The sequence below is a fragment of the Vulpes vulpes genome, chromosome 16 (genome assembly GCF_048418805.1).
Source record: "Vulpes vulpes isolate BD-2025 chromosome 16, VulVul3, whole genome shotgun sequence".
Taxonomy (NCBI): domain Eukaryota; kingdom Metazoa; phylum Chordata; class Mammalia; order Carnivora; family Canidae; genus Vulpes; species Vulpes vulpes.
The window spans coordinates 62072564-62087021 of NC_132795.1; the positions used below are offsets into that span (position 1 = coordinate 62072564).

General features: G+C 43.6%; 1 protein-coding gene across 2 annotated transcripts in view; it reads right to left on the bottom strand.

The window, feature by feature from the left end:
* Window positions 1–459: 459 nt before the first annotated feature.
* Window positions 460–14458, bottom strand: part of CHST11 (carbohydrate sulfotransferase 11) — a 254794-nt gene continuing 240795 nt past the window's right edge. For both annotated transcript variants that reach the window (XM_072742664.1, XM_026010916.2), the window contains exon 3: window positions 460–1865. In XM_072742664.1, the coding sequence (XP_072598765.1) occupies window positions 1011–1865 (855 nt within the window). In that variant the 3' untranslated portion in view covers window positions 460–1010. The remainder of the gene's footprint in view (window positions 1866–14458) is intronic.

Genomic DNA, 14458 nt, shown 5'->3' on the forward strand with positions numbered 1-14458 from the left:
TTCTCAGTGTGGGGTTTTCAAAATTTGGGCCAGAGGAAAATGCAAATTTTTAGGGGTCCTGGACCTTTTGGGGTTGTTTAAAATGGTCTGGACCTCATGTCTAGTCCACGAATATGGGGGGTTTGCTAATTGTTGAGATGGATATCACGTCCACATAAAGCTTCTTGAGGGCCGAGACTACTGGTTTTGTTAAATGCTCTATCCCCAGGGCCTACATTTAGGCCTGGCACAGAGTAGTTGTTCAACAGATACTTGTTGACTATAAAGCAACAGTCACTTCACCATCACAACTGGCAGTGCCAGTTAAAAATTTTGTAGAAAAGCCTATTCTATCAGACTGCTAATTCTGGTGAAAAAAAAAGAAGAAAAAAAAAAGCTATAATCAGCTCTTCTCCTTGGGTTAAAAAAAAAAAATCACATTTTTTCTTAGTGCGAAGGACTCTTGGGTTGCTCAGAATCTGTTTGGAATGGTCCCCTGCAAAGGTGCCTTTCTCTATTTATTTCTCACAGACTTCCAAGAATGGTGGCATCAACAGACATCACAATGGCTGTTATCACAGTTAACTCTGAGCGGTTAGTAAGGAGAACATTCACGCCCCCAAATGAGCTGTAGCAAGCGTAGAACAAAACACACATTTCTTCTGCAAAGACATTTGAATCTTGCTGCCACAAAAAGAAATCTATACAGAGACCATGTTTAAATAACTATAAATAATATTAATTAGAATTTATGGGATGCACAATTCATGGAATTCACCAGAGCACAAGGAAACCTTTAAGACAGTGTTGCAGGTAGGTATTTACGTCTAAACACAAGGACACCCATCCTATTCTCTTGCAAAGACAGCCGTCCTTCCCTACTAAGGATTTTAAATAATTCTCACCATGCTGCTCGCAGCATCATCCCCAAAGAAATATTACTTTACAAAATAACCCAATATCCATATAATTCTTTTGACAAATAAAAATCTTAAATTAAAAAGCACGATCCTCTCCCTCTCCCACCCCCTTTATTCCAATTTCAGGTAGCTTGGCACTGAGTAATTGAACATTAAAAAATCGAGTTTGTAGACTTCATACAACTGCGTTTGGTGCTCTGAGCTGATGTTCTGGAAGAACTCTGTGGTCATTTCGTCAGTAGTTCTCGTAGACTTGGCATAGGTGGGGAACTTCAGGTAGCTGCCCACGCCCGCCAGCCGCAGAACGTAGTTCGAGTCCTCCTCCAGCGTCTCATACTTGCCCACGAGGTCGTAGTGGATGTGGCACGGGTGGCAGAGCGAGTGCACTGTCTGCCAGTGCTCGTTGAAAGGCTCCTCGCGCTGTGTGTGTGGGTCGATGAGATAGGCCACAAACTCCTCGAATCTGACATCGTCACCCCTGCGCAGCGCCTCCTGGGTGGCATTCTTGCGCTGGCGCCGGATGATCTTGGTGCCGTAGCGCTTGTGGAAGGACGTGTTGTATTTCTGTGTGAACTTGTTGCGGTAGGCCGACACCAGGCGCTCAAAGGGCTCCCGCACGAACAGGAACTTCATGTAGCTTTTCAAGCGGTGGTTGATTTCCGGGATGCTGTACTGGTTCAGGGTCTTGAGGTTGGCTGACACGTGCGCCTCGTTGGCCGGGATCTCCATGGGGTCACTGTACTTGCCCCGGCCCGTGAGCACCATCATGAGCCGCTTCCAGTTGGTACACGCCACCTTGGGCACGTAGCAGTAGATGAGCTCGTGGTCCTCGTCCACCACCAGATGCTTCAGGTCGTTGGGGGTCAGCACGCGCCGCTTGCGGCTCAGGGCGCTGTTGGCGCGACAGGTGTCCGTGACCTGGTCACGCCTCATCTGGTGCAGGATATTGGTGTTGGAGAGCTCCAGCTGTAGAGGGGACACAAGAGGAATATGAATTCAGTATGGGCGTGTGGTACGTGCCCTAGGCCACATCCGCAGCCGTGGTGGCCGGTGGCCGGCCCCCGGCACGGCTGGCTGGCAACCTAATTCTCCACCAGTTGCCTCGACTCTTTTTGTGTTGTCCCACCATGTTTCCTTTGTGGGGCAAGAATGAGGATCAAATCTGTAACTTACCCATCACCCTCTACGTGCCTGGCATTTTACTAGAGTGCTACGTTTTTCTGTTCTCTGTACAGTCACCCTGAAATGAGGCTGCTTTCACACTACCAAGCACCTGCCACCATTGCCAGGTAGCATGCTGCCAGGCACTGGGGATGCGGTCATAAAAAGTACAGTGGGGTAACTGCCCCTTATCTAGCTGGAAAGAAAGAGGGAACCGAGGCACAGAGAGGTTAAGTTACTAGCTTGAGATCACACAGTGAGGGAGCAACAGACGCCGTATTCAAACTCAGGTTGTCCTGGCAATCAAGGTCACCCACTTTCTACTCTACCCTGAGGTCCAGTGCTCCCATCTTCTTGATTGAAGCATGGAGAGTCTGGCATTTGATCGATCTACAATGCAGTGGGGGGATCCCACTTCTCCACAAGCCCATCACTATGAACATCTTTTGCTCTGTGCTGCTTCTGGTACCAGTGCCTTGATGTTCCTCTGGGAATCCACTTTCCTCCTTGTCCTCTCAAGCAGCTGAGTTGTGAGAAGTCTGGAGCTTGGGAACAGGGAAGAGGGCCATCATGGAGGAAGGGCTAGACTGGGAATGCAGGGTACAGAGAAAGATGAGAAGACAGAGGGACATCACCTGAACACCTAGGTCCATACATTGCTGAAAGCAGCCCCCTCAGGTCCTGGGCCTTTGTTACGTCAGTACATTTGCTGTTGTGCATAAAGCAGGGGGAGCCTGGATTACACCGGTGGTACCCAATGTATGGGTCTTTGCATTTACTGCCTTAGCTCTGTCCTTCTCGCTGCAGCCATCCATTGATGTATGCATTCAGACATCTGTCCAGACCTCACAGTGTACGAGGCCTCTGCTCCACACCCTTGGGAAACAGAACATTTTCCTAAAGGACTCACAGTCAAGAGTAGCTGCCAGATAGCTGGCGGCCTCAAAAGAGCCCAAAGGGAAGATGTGTGTGCTTCTCTAAATTTTAGGAACAAAAGTTTCTCCTCAAAGACCGTTCACTCCCAGTGTGAATCAGTTTTCACAGTCCACCTAGAACAGGAAACACAAGACCTCACTGCCTTGGTGTGCCAGCAACCCCACTGTTGCTGGCTTAATGCCATGCCTCCATCTACCTGTCTGTATGTGCAATGTGGTGCTTGTTTTAAATATCAAAGAGATTGATATTAAATTATGGTTAAAGCCATAGAGAAACTGGGGTGTCAGAGCTATGGGACAGGCTGTCTGGGGCTGCAGAGGATGTTGTGTCCGGTTGCCTTCCTGCCCTGAGAACACGGCCCCCATCTATGCGCTCATCTTTGATGTCCTTCACCAACCCGCTTTTCCAGTCTTGTTCCTACTCTTCCCCTGTTCAGAACTAAAAGGAGCTGCAGAGCAATCAATGATTCACTCTCTTCCCTTTTTGAATTAAAAAAACTTTTTAAAATTCCAATATAATTAGTGTAGTGTTATATTAGTTTCAGATGTGCAATATTTTGATTCAATAATTCTGTACATCACTCAGTGCTCATCATAAGTGTACTCTTGGTCCCCTTCACTCTATTTCACTCCCCATGCTTCCTCCCTTCTGTACTCCCCCAGTTCTCTATTTAAGAGTGTGTTTGCCTCTTGTTGTCTTTTTTCTTAAATTCCACATATGAGTGAAATCACATAGTATTGGTCTTTCTCTCAGTTTGTTCATGTAGCATAATACCTTCTAGATCTAGCCATGTTGCTGCACATGGCAAGATTTTATCCTTTAAAAATTCCACTCTCTCTACCACATCTTCTGTATCCATTCATCTATCTTTAGACACCTAGGTTGCTTCCATATCTTGGCTATTGTAAATCATGCTACAATAAACATAGAGGTGCATGTATCTTTTTGAATTAGTGTTTTCATATTCTTTGGATACTCAGTAGTGCAATTACTGGATCATATGGTAATTGTTTTTGATTTTTTTTTTTTTTTTTTTTTTTAGCAATTTCCATACTGTTTTCCACAGTGGCTGCACCAGTTGGCATTCCCACCAAACAGTGCACAAGGGTTCCTTTTTCTCCACATCCTCGCCAACACTTGTTGTTTCTTTTCTTTTTTTTTTTTTTAATTTTTATTTATTTATGATAGGCACACAGTGAGAGAGAGAGAGGCAGAGACATAGGCAGAGGGAGAAGCAGGCTCCATGCACCGGGAGCCCGATGTGGGACCCGATCCCGGGTCCCCAGGATCGCGCCCTGGGCCAAAGGCAGGCGCCAAACCACTGCGCCACCCAGGGATCCCCACTTGTTGTTTCTTGTGATTTTAGCAACTGACAGGTGTGAGGTGATATGTCGCTGTAGTTTTGATTCGCATTTCCCAGATGGTGAATGATGTGGAGAGCCTTTTCAAGTGTCTGTTGGCCATCTGTTTATCTTCTTTGGAGAAATGTCTGTTCATGTCTCCTGCTCATTTGTAAATGGGTTACTTGTTCTTTTGGTGCTGTTTTATAGAAATTCTTCCTATATTTTGGATATTAACCCTTTTTCAGATATATCATTTGCAAATATCTTCTCCCATTCAGTAGGTTATCTTTTAGTTTTGTTGTTTCCTTTGCTGTATAAAGAGGGTTTTTTTTTGTTTTGTATTTTGTTTTTATTTTTGTTTTGCTGTAGTCCCAAAAGTATAATTTTGCTTTTGTTTCTATTGCCTTAGGAGACATATCTAGAAAAAAGTTGCTACAGCTGATGTTACAGAAATCACTGCCTGTGCTCTCTTCTAGGATTTTTACGGTTTCAGGTCTCACACTTAGGTCTTTAATCATTTTGAGTTTATTTTTGTATATGATGTGAGAAAGTGGTGCAGTTTCATTCTTTTGCATGTAGCTTGTCCAGTTTTCCCAACACCTTTTTTGAAGGGACTGTCCTTGCCATTGCATAATCTTGCCTCCTTTGTCATAGATTAACTGAGCATATACTCGTGGGTTTATTTGCCTCCAGTTTTGTCCTTTTTCAAGATTGCTTTGGCTACTCGGGGTCTTTTGTGGTTTCATACACATTTTAGGATTATTTGTTCTAGTTCTGTAAAAAATTCTGTTGGTATTTGAGAGGGGTTATATCAAATCTGTCGATTGCTTTCGGTAGCATGGATACTTTAACAATATTTGTTTTCCTAATCCATGAGCATGGAACATCTTTCCAATTGTTTGTCATCATCAATTTCTTTCATCAGTGTTTTATAATTTTCATGGTACAGGCCTTTCACTTCTTGGTTAGGCTTATGTGTAGGCATTTTCTTCTTTCTGGTGCAATTGTAAATGGGATTGTTTTCTCAATTTCTCTTTCTGCAACTTCACTGTTGGTGTATAGAAGTGCAAAAGATTTCTGTATATTGATTTTGTATCCTAAAGCTTTGCTGAATTTGTCATTAGTTCCAGTGTTTTTTGTTTTTTTTTTTGGTGGAGTCTTAAGGGTTTTCAATATATAGTATCATGTCATCTGCAGATAGTTACTTCTTTACTAATGTGGATGCCATTTATTTCTTTTTCTTGTCTGATTTCTGTGGCTACCACTTCCAGTAGTATGTTGAATAAAAGTAGTAACAGTGGACCTCTCTTATTCCTCATCCTAGGGGGAAAGCACTGAGTATGGTGTTAGCTGTGGGTTTGTCATATATGGCCTTACTGTATTGAGATATGTTCCTTCCAAACCTACTTTGTTGAGGGTTTATCATGAATGGATATTGTACTTAGTCAAATGGTTTTTCTCCATCTATGGAAATGATCATATGGTTCTCATCCTTTCTCTTAAATTGATGTATCATGTTGATTGATTTGCAAATACTGAACCACTCCTGCATCCCAGGAATAAATCCTACTTGATTGTGGTAAAATGTAAAAATGTAAAATGGATTTGGTAAAAATGTATTATTACTGGATTTGGTTTGCTAGTATTTTGTTGAGGATTTTTGCATCTATGTTCTTCAGAGATATTGGCCTGTAGTTCTCTTTTTTGGCAGTGTCTTTATCTGGTTTTGGCTCAAAGAATCCTCTTCAACGTTTCTTGTAAGGCTGGTTTAGTGGTGAATTCCTTTACCTTTTGTTTAGGAAACTCTTTATCTCTACCTGTATTCTGATGATAACCTTGCTGGGTAGAGTATTCTTGGCTGTAGTTTTTTCTTTTAGCATGTTAAATATGTCATGCTACTCCCTTCTGGCCTGCAAACTTTCTGCTGAAAAAAAAATCAGCCTTATGGGGTTTTCCTTCGTAACTGCTTTTCTTTTCTCTTGCTGCTTTTAATATTCTCTCTTTATCACTACTTTTTGCCATTTTAATTACCATATGTCTTGGTGTGGGGATCTCATTGGGTTGATTTGGGGGCGGGGGGGGGGGGGAGGCTGGAATCTCTGTGCCTCCTGGATCTGGATATCTGTTTCCTTCCTCAGATTAGGGAAATTTTCAGCTGCTATTTCTTCAGATATATTTTCTGACCCCCTTTTTCCTCTTCTCCTGGGATCCCTATAATGCAAATGTTATTACCTGGGTTGTGTCACTGAGTTCCCTTAACCTATTCTCATTTTTTGTTCTTTGTTTTTCTCCTGTTCAGCTTGCTTTCCGTTACAGTCCTCCAGCTTGCTGATCCGTTCTTCTGCTTCCTCTAGTCTTTACTATTTATTCCCTCTAGGGTTTTTTAAATCTCAGTTATTGTGTTTGTCTCCGGTCAGTTCTTTTTTTACATTTTCTCTTTGTTAAGGGTTTCACTGAGATCCTCCACTCTTTTATCAAGTCCAGTGAGTATCTTTATGACCATTACCTTAAGTTCTCTATCAGGCATATGCCATATCTCCATTTCGTTTAGCTCTCTTGCTGTGGTTTTTGTCCTGTTCTTTCATTTGGGACATATCCCTCTGTCTCCTCATTCTGTCTAACTCTCTGTGGCTGTTTCTGTTTATTAGGAATCTCTCCGGCTCTTCAAAGTAGTAGCCTTATGAAGAAGAGGTCCTGTAGTGCAATATTCCCTGTTCACTAGAACCTGGCACTTTAGGGATGTCTCCTGTGTGTACTGCACGAGCCTTACTGTTGTAGCTAAGCCACTTTTGCCTCCAGTGCATTCATCTGCAATCGTTCTCTTTGCTCATTGAGGGCAGGGTTTGGTCCCTGTGGTGTTAATGGGCCAGTGTGAGGCTGCCTTGGGCTTGAGTTGGGTCAGACCAGGCATTTGCCAGAGTCACAGTAGCACCAAACTGCAAGGCACTCTCCTTGTATTGTCCCTGGAGAGGCTTTCACTTGGTGGGCAAGGCCTGTGGTCAGACCCAATGTTGCCCCAGCCCACTGCTGGGGCTGCAATCAGAAGGGTATGTGTGGTATGTGTGGTTACCATCTCTTCTCCCCAGCAAAGAAGGCACTGTAGAAGGCACAAGATCACTGATGCTGATCCTTGTCAGGGCTGCCTGCACACTGTTAGGCTTGTGGCACCATTTTGGATGGACTCCTGCTGATGCTGGTTGGAGAGAACAAGCCAGCAGGAGAACATGGGGGTGGGGTACTGTTAGCAAGCTAGGTGGAGAGAGTTCATGCTATGCTGGTTCCTGCAGGTGTTCCTGTATCTAAGCCAGGGGGCAGGGAGGGAAATAGTGCCCACCAGGTCTCTTGTTTTTGGAGAAGTCTCCTAAAGGTTCTTGCCTCTCTAGCACACACTCTGAGATTAGTAAACAAATATACCCGCCTCTTGTATACCTCAGGCATTGAAGCTGCTGTTTCTATGCTGTATCTTAGTGGGGTTGTTATATTGTCTCTTTAAGAGGGTTGTTGGTGGTGGCTCAGTCTCCTATCACCTTCCAGCTCTTCCAGAGCTGAGCCTGCTAATTTTTAAAGTTCCAAGTGTTATGCCCCCCTGACTGTAAGAACTCACAAAGTTAAGTCCCTGAGGTTTTCAAAGCCAAATGTTATTGGGCCTTGTCTTGCCAGTGTAGGTTGCCTGTGCCTGGAGAGCCTAGTGTGGGGTCTTCTCCTCTCCAGTCTCTGTGTTGGCACTGCTCTTCCCGCTCATGGACGGTTTTCCCAGTCAGTTTGATTCCTGATCCTATCTCTGCCCTTCCTGCCATTTTTGGGAAATGTGGTTTCTCCCTTGCCTTTAGCTGCTGAGAGTCTGTTTTGCCAGTCTTTGGGTCATTTTCGGAGTTAGTTACACTGACTGTGGGTGTTATCTAAGTTTATCTGTGGGATAAGGTGAGCCTAGAATCCTCCTACTCTGCCATCTTCCCTGGAAGTCCTCCTTTGTTTTCCCTTTGGGCCCAACCATTCTCATTTGGGATTCTTGCTCATACAAACCTGACAGTCCTTCAAGTTCAAGTGCATTCCCCTGCTACACAAATGGAAGAGTCACTCCCTCCTCTGAACACCTACTACACTAAGCATTTACCCCCCAGTCTATTTCATGCTTGGTTTTCTCAAGACTGGTGGCCACTTGCTTCACAGGGATTCAGGGCCCAAGAGCCACTACCCCACTCAGGCCAGACTATGGGTGTCCTGAGTCCTGAGAATGCAGAGGGATTAGTGAACACCCCACCCTTCAACCACCTGCATACCCACCGCAGCAGACCCATGAATGTGGGTGTGACCCAAGAGGCTGGCCTGTGGTTTCCACTGAAGCACAATCTGTACAGTTCATCCTAAAACATTCACAGGGCAACTGGGGTAGGCCTAAATTAGGAAATTTCCTGAGTTTACTGGAGACCTACGGATTACCTAGTGGCCACCAGAGAACGTCATTACATCCTGCATTAGAGCCCGGTATCTGCCTCCTCCCTGTTCCCAGAACAATGATGCTGATGATGGTGATCATCAGACAGGATGAGACAACAAGAAATAGTAGGAAGAGCTACTCTAAGTCTCCTTCACAGGTTATTTTAATATATCACTTCTAATCTTCCTGGTAATTCTCTGAATTAGATGCTATCACCACTGAAAATTTCCACACTTGAAGGAAGGAAGCAAACCAACACAGTGCTAGTGCAATGAAAATTCCATGTGTGAATAGTAAAGTGATTCACTACTTTTAGCCTCACAAGCTACTGTAAAGCATAGAGGAGTCATTAATGCTCTCCTGATAGCCATTCCTCTTTGCAGTGCTACACTGTCATCTTTCCCATCAAGAAGTAGAGTCTATTTAAAAAATAAAATAAAAATAAAATAAAATAGAATAAAATAAAAAATAAAAAAACAAGAAGTACATACGTCTACTTCTCCAGCCCCTTGACTTCAACTGGCTGTGAGTTGTTAACTAGTGGAATGTGGTGGAAGCAATCATAAGCATGTTTTAGAGCTAAGTATGAAACCTTGCAGTTTCTATACTTTGCTTTCTTGAAAGGCTGCCATACTTTCCTACCACACGACATAAGGTTCTCCCCATCCAACAGAAGTGCCATGAAGTATGGACTTTGTCTTTCCCTGGTTGTGTTCAGTGCTTTAAAAAGTGCCAGTCACATAGTAGATGCTCAAAACAAAAATCTGTTGTGATGAATGAATCAGTTAATAATCTCTTTAGGGAAATTTGATATGAAAGCAAATGAAATTTCCCAATTGTTCACCAGAAGCCAGAACATTCTTTAATAAAGGCTGTACTAGGATCAATAGTGCCCCCCAAATTCATGGCCACCTGGAACCTTAGAATGTGATACTATTTGGAAATAGGTTTTTTGTGGATGCAATTAGGTCATAATGAGTTAGGGTGGGGTCTAACCTAATGATTGGTGTCAATTAGGAGAGGAAACAGAGACTCAGACACCCAGAGAGAAGGCCATGTGATGACAGAGGCAAAGGTTGGAGTGATGCATCTATAAGGTACGAGATGCCAAAGACTGTCAGCACCGTCCAGAAGCTGGCAAGAGGCCAGAAGGGTCTACCCAGCAGCTCCAGGAAATGAATACAGGAGCCAAGCCTTCAGTTAATAACTTTGAACAAATTGATATAGGGTATAAATGTATAAGAGAAAATAATATTATATGAGAAGATATTTTTACATAGCAAAATAAGGAAAGGGTATTACAGCACTAGTAAGAGAGGATGAGATCTGAAAACAAGATCTGGGCTTGATCTCCTTTGGGCAAGACCATTAACCTTCTGAGCCTCAGTTCTCTTAGCTGCAAAATGGGGATAGTCAATTGACATTCAGGAATGTCAATTAAATCAAATCAGGTATGGGATTCAGCATTTAGAAAATAAGATCAATCTAGTGCAGAATTTGGACAAAGTATGGTACACTGTAGGCAGTTAATATGTGGCATTTTTTCATGAAAGAAGAAAAAAGAAACCCAAAAGAGAGGGCCAGGAGTCCCAAAGATAAATTTCACCAGCCCTATAATTTTGTTGCAGGCAGTTCTAAGTCATGGAAGTCAATATTTTGGATATGAAAGGTTCTGATTTGCATTTCCTTTTTTAAAAAAAATGTTTTATTTAAGTTCAGTTTAGTAAACATATAGTGTATTATTAGTTTCAGAGGTAGAATTTAGTGACTCATCAGTTCCATAGAACACCCAGGGCTCATTCCATCATGTGCCCTCCTCAATGCCTATCACCTAGTTACCCCATCCCCCCACCCACCTCCCCTCCACCCCTCAGTTTGTTTCCCATTTTCTGACTTCTTAGCAGATGTATTCCACCTTAGGAGGAGCATTCATGCCATTCAAATATCAACAACAAACTGTCCAAAAGGAAATAGAAAGTCTAGGAAGGAGAGAAGTCTCAGTTTTGCCTATTCAAATTGCTCTACATGGTTTTCAAGGCAATAAATCACTAAATGAGCAGAGAAACCAGGGGATCTCTCCCAGTTTTTCCCCCTAGCTCTCTTCAGCTGGAGACAATTCTCAGGCTCCCTGAGGCTCCAGGGAGATAAGCATGTCAGTTAATATTGCATTCAGAACCACAAAGCCACGAGAAATGGAAACAATACCACGGTGTCATTTTACATCCGGTTGCAGAGACAAAATTAACTCAATGGGGCTTTGAAATGTGGTATTTGAGGTTTCTTTCTCCTTCCATTTCCTCCTTTTCCACGGCAGTTTAGGTGACAAATGGCACACCTGCTGCAGTGAGGTATGCCCGATTCCTCTCAGGAGGGTTTTGGGGCACAGGTCAAGAGACTAATAAGCATATTCTCAAATGTGAGACATGTCCAGTCCCCCATACAAGGAAAGAAATTCACTGGGGCCTCCAGTGTTCATTTTTTTCACAAAATAGTTCAATTTTGTTTTTTACTTTACAATAATTTTAGGGGCACTTGGGTGGTTCAGTCAGTTAAGCATCTGACTGTTGATTTCAGCCCAGGTCATGACCTCAGCAGTGTGAGATCAAGCCTTGCATCAGCATCGGGCTCTATGCTCAGTGGGAAATCTGCTTCTTTCCCTTTCTCTCTCTCTCTCTCTCTCTCTCCCTCTGCCCCTCCCTTTGCTCCAAGGCCCTCCCTCAAATAAATAAATAAATCTTTAAAAATAAAATAATTTTAGACTACTGTTGATTTAACTCATTACAAATACAGTGTTACTGGGGCACGTGGGTGGCTTGGTTGGTTAAGTGTCTGACTTTTGATTTCGGCTCAGGTCACGATCTTAGGTCCTGAGACTGAATCCCCTGTCAGGCTCCACATGCTGGCCATGGAGCCTGTTTAAGATTCTCTCTCTCCCTCTGTCCCTCCCTGTTCATGCTGTCTCTCTCTCTAAAAAAATTAAACTAATTTTTAAAAAGTCTACAAGATATTAAAAAAATACAATGTTACTAAAATGTGCACAAACATAAAACTAGGTATACAATGGAGACCAATAACAAATGTAAACATTCGAATGAACATTAAAGTGAAGGATGATGTTGTTTTGCTGGAACTAAAGCCCTGCTTGAACCTTGAAACTGTGCTTCCTCACTGTCCCCAAGGCAGGCTCTTTGCAATATGGCATTTTTCCTGTGTCCTACAGGAGGTCAAAATTTTCCCACTAATTTCTCATTTCTAGTTACTGTAAAACCCAGCACCCTGTAACATCACCTGACCTTCACTTGGTACAAACTCATCATTTACATATTTTCTGTCTTTGCTCATTTCTAATTAGCCCAAGACAATAAAAAGAGATCTGCATGATGCCATCAAGACCATCAACAAACACATGGACCATGATTTCACATGGCAGGACTAGATTATAAGAGGTGGCCCTAAAAATCCAGAAATGCTTTAACTTTTTAAAAAAAGATTTATTTATTTATTTTAGAGAGGAGTAGGGAAATAAAATTATTTCTTTTTAGAGAGAGAGGAGGAGGAGGGAAAGGGAAGGGGAATCTGTGGGGGTTTTTTGTTTTTAAGATTTTTATTTATTTATTCATGAGACACACACACACAGGCAGAGACACAGGAGGAGGGAGAAGCAGGCTCCATGCAAGGAGCCTGATGTGGGACTCGATCCTGGGTCCCGGGATCATACCCTGAGCCAAAGGCAAATGCTCAACCACTGAGCCACCCAGGCGTCCCGATGCTTTAACTTTTTCAAAAGAATATCACCAAAATAAAAATACACAACGAATGCAGTTGTCATGCAGAGCTCCAGATCCCAGGAGTTATACTGTGGACCCCTTGAACCGTGGCTTCAGGAACCTGGATTAAGGAGGGGAGCCCTGCATAGGTCACAGGGAAAAGAGGACTTCTTCACTATCATGGTCAAGATGGGGCAGGAGAGATTTCTGATGGCAGCCCGGTCAGTTCCAGATATCTCCATGCTTGTTATTAGGACCAACAGCATGTGAACAATTGCCATCAGGTACATGGTGACTTCTAACCTTAAAAAAATACAAATCTGGTCATGTCCCTTCCACACTTGTCCCCAAGGACAAGACAAGCAGGGCTTACAGGAGCTGTTGTAATGGTCATAACTCTTCAGCAACTAACAGGTTCCTTGAGTATCAGGAACTCCCCAAGGGGCTACAGCTATGGGACATTAAAGCACATACAGGACCCCTCTGAAGATGAAGAGGACTCACTGATGAAGTCCAGAGGGGTCCTTTGTCACTGAAAGAGAATATCTACCAGTTGATCTCATAATTGAGCTGGGAGGAGGTCAATCTCTTTCCTCTGTCAGTCCCTTTCTCTCTTCACTGTTTTTTTCTTTCTCAAAGGTGTTTGAAGAGAACACAACAAAGGACAACACTGAAAGAGGAAAAAACAAATATGCTAACTATGAGGGCCGTGATTAAGAATCTCATTTAGTTGTGGGCTTCCTAGTAGCAGGGACAAAAGGGCAAATGGAATTTTATCTCTTTGCTTTTATTTTCAGAGGCATTCCCATGGTTTGGGTGGTGAATGTACAAGATTTTAAAGGGCTCAAATTTCAGTGGAGGAGGGAGATTCTCGAATTCAGTTGGCTCACGCTGGAGTCTCTGGAGGGCAGCTTTCCTCCATTGACAAGAATACTAGGATTACCACTCACCACCATGCCATGTCTAGACTGCTTCAGAATTTACAGGACTCTTTAACACATACCATCCCATTTAAAGAACACACTGGAACATCTCTGGAGCCTAGTAAAAGAAGGTTTGTATTTTGGCAGACCAGCTGTACTTCCAGCCACATGACATCTTTTGGGCTACCACCAGGAATGGAGACTACCCGCCTTTGGCATGCATGAGAATCATCACTTGGAGGGCCTGTTTAAACACTATTTGCTAGGTCTCGCAACCCCAGTTTCTGATTCAGTAGATCAGGGATACAGCCTGAGGGGTTGCATTTCTAGCAAGTTCTTAGGAATGTTTGCTAGGGCTGCCGTAACAAAGTACCCCAGGCTTCCTGGCTCACAGTTCTGGAGTGGGGGGGCAGGGTTGGCCTCCTCTGAGGCCTCCCTCTTTGGCTTGCAGATGTCTACCTTCTTGCTGCCTCTTCACGTGGATGTCCTCTGTGCACATTTGCCTCTGCTGTCTCTTGGTCATCTTGTAAGGACACCAGTTCTGTTGGCTTAGAACCCACCCTAAATGACCTCATTTTAATTTAATCATCTCTTTAAATAAGGCCCTAGCTTCAAACATGGTCACATTCTTAATTACTTCAACATGTGGATTTGGGGTTGGGTGGGGTGTGGTGGGAGGGGCACCCTTCAGTCCACAGCACAGGTGATGCTGATCTGCTGGTCCAGCGACCATACTTTGAGACTACAAGGTTCTGTTAGGAGGAACTCCTCAATTCACAGCTGCTCTGAAACTCAGAACCCAAGTTCATCGTTTGCTGCCAAGAGGCTGCTAGACCCACCTCCGCTCTCAGCCGGGACTCCCTTCATCTCCCTTTGATCCTCCCAAAAGTATAAATTAGGTCAGAGGAGGGCTGATTCTTGGAAGCCGTGAACATGGCTAGAGGCAGGGCTGTGTCCTGCGTTCTCATTTAGATGTCTATTTTTAATTTGG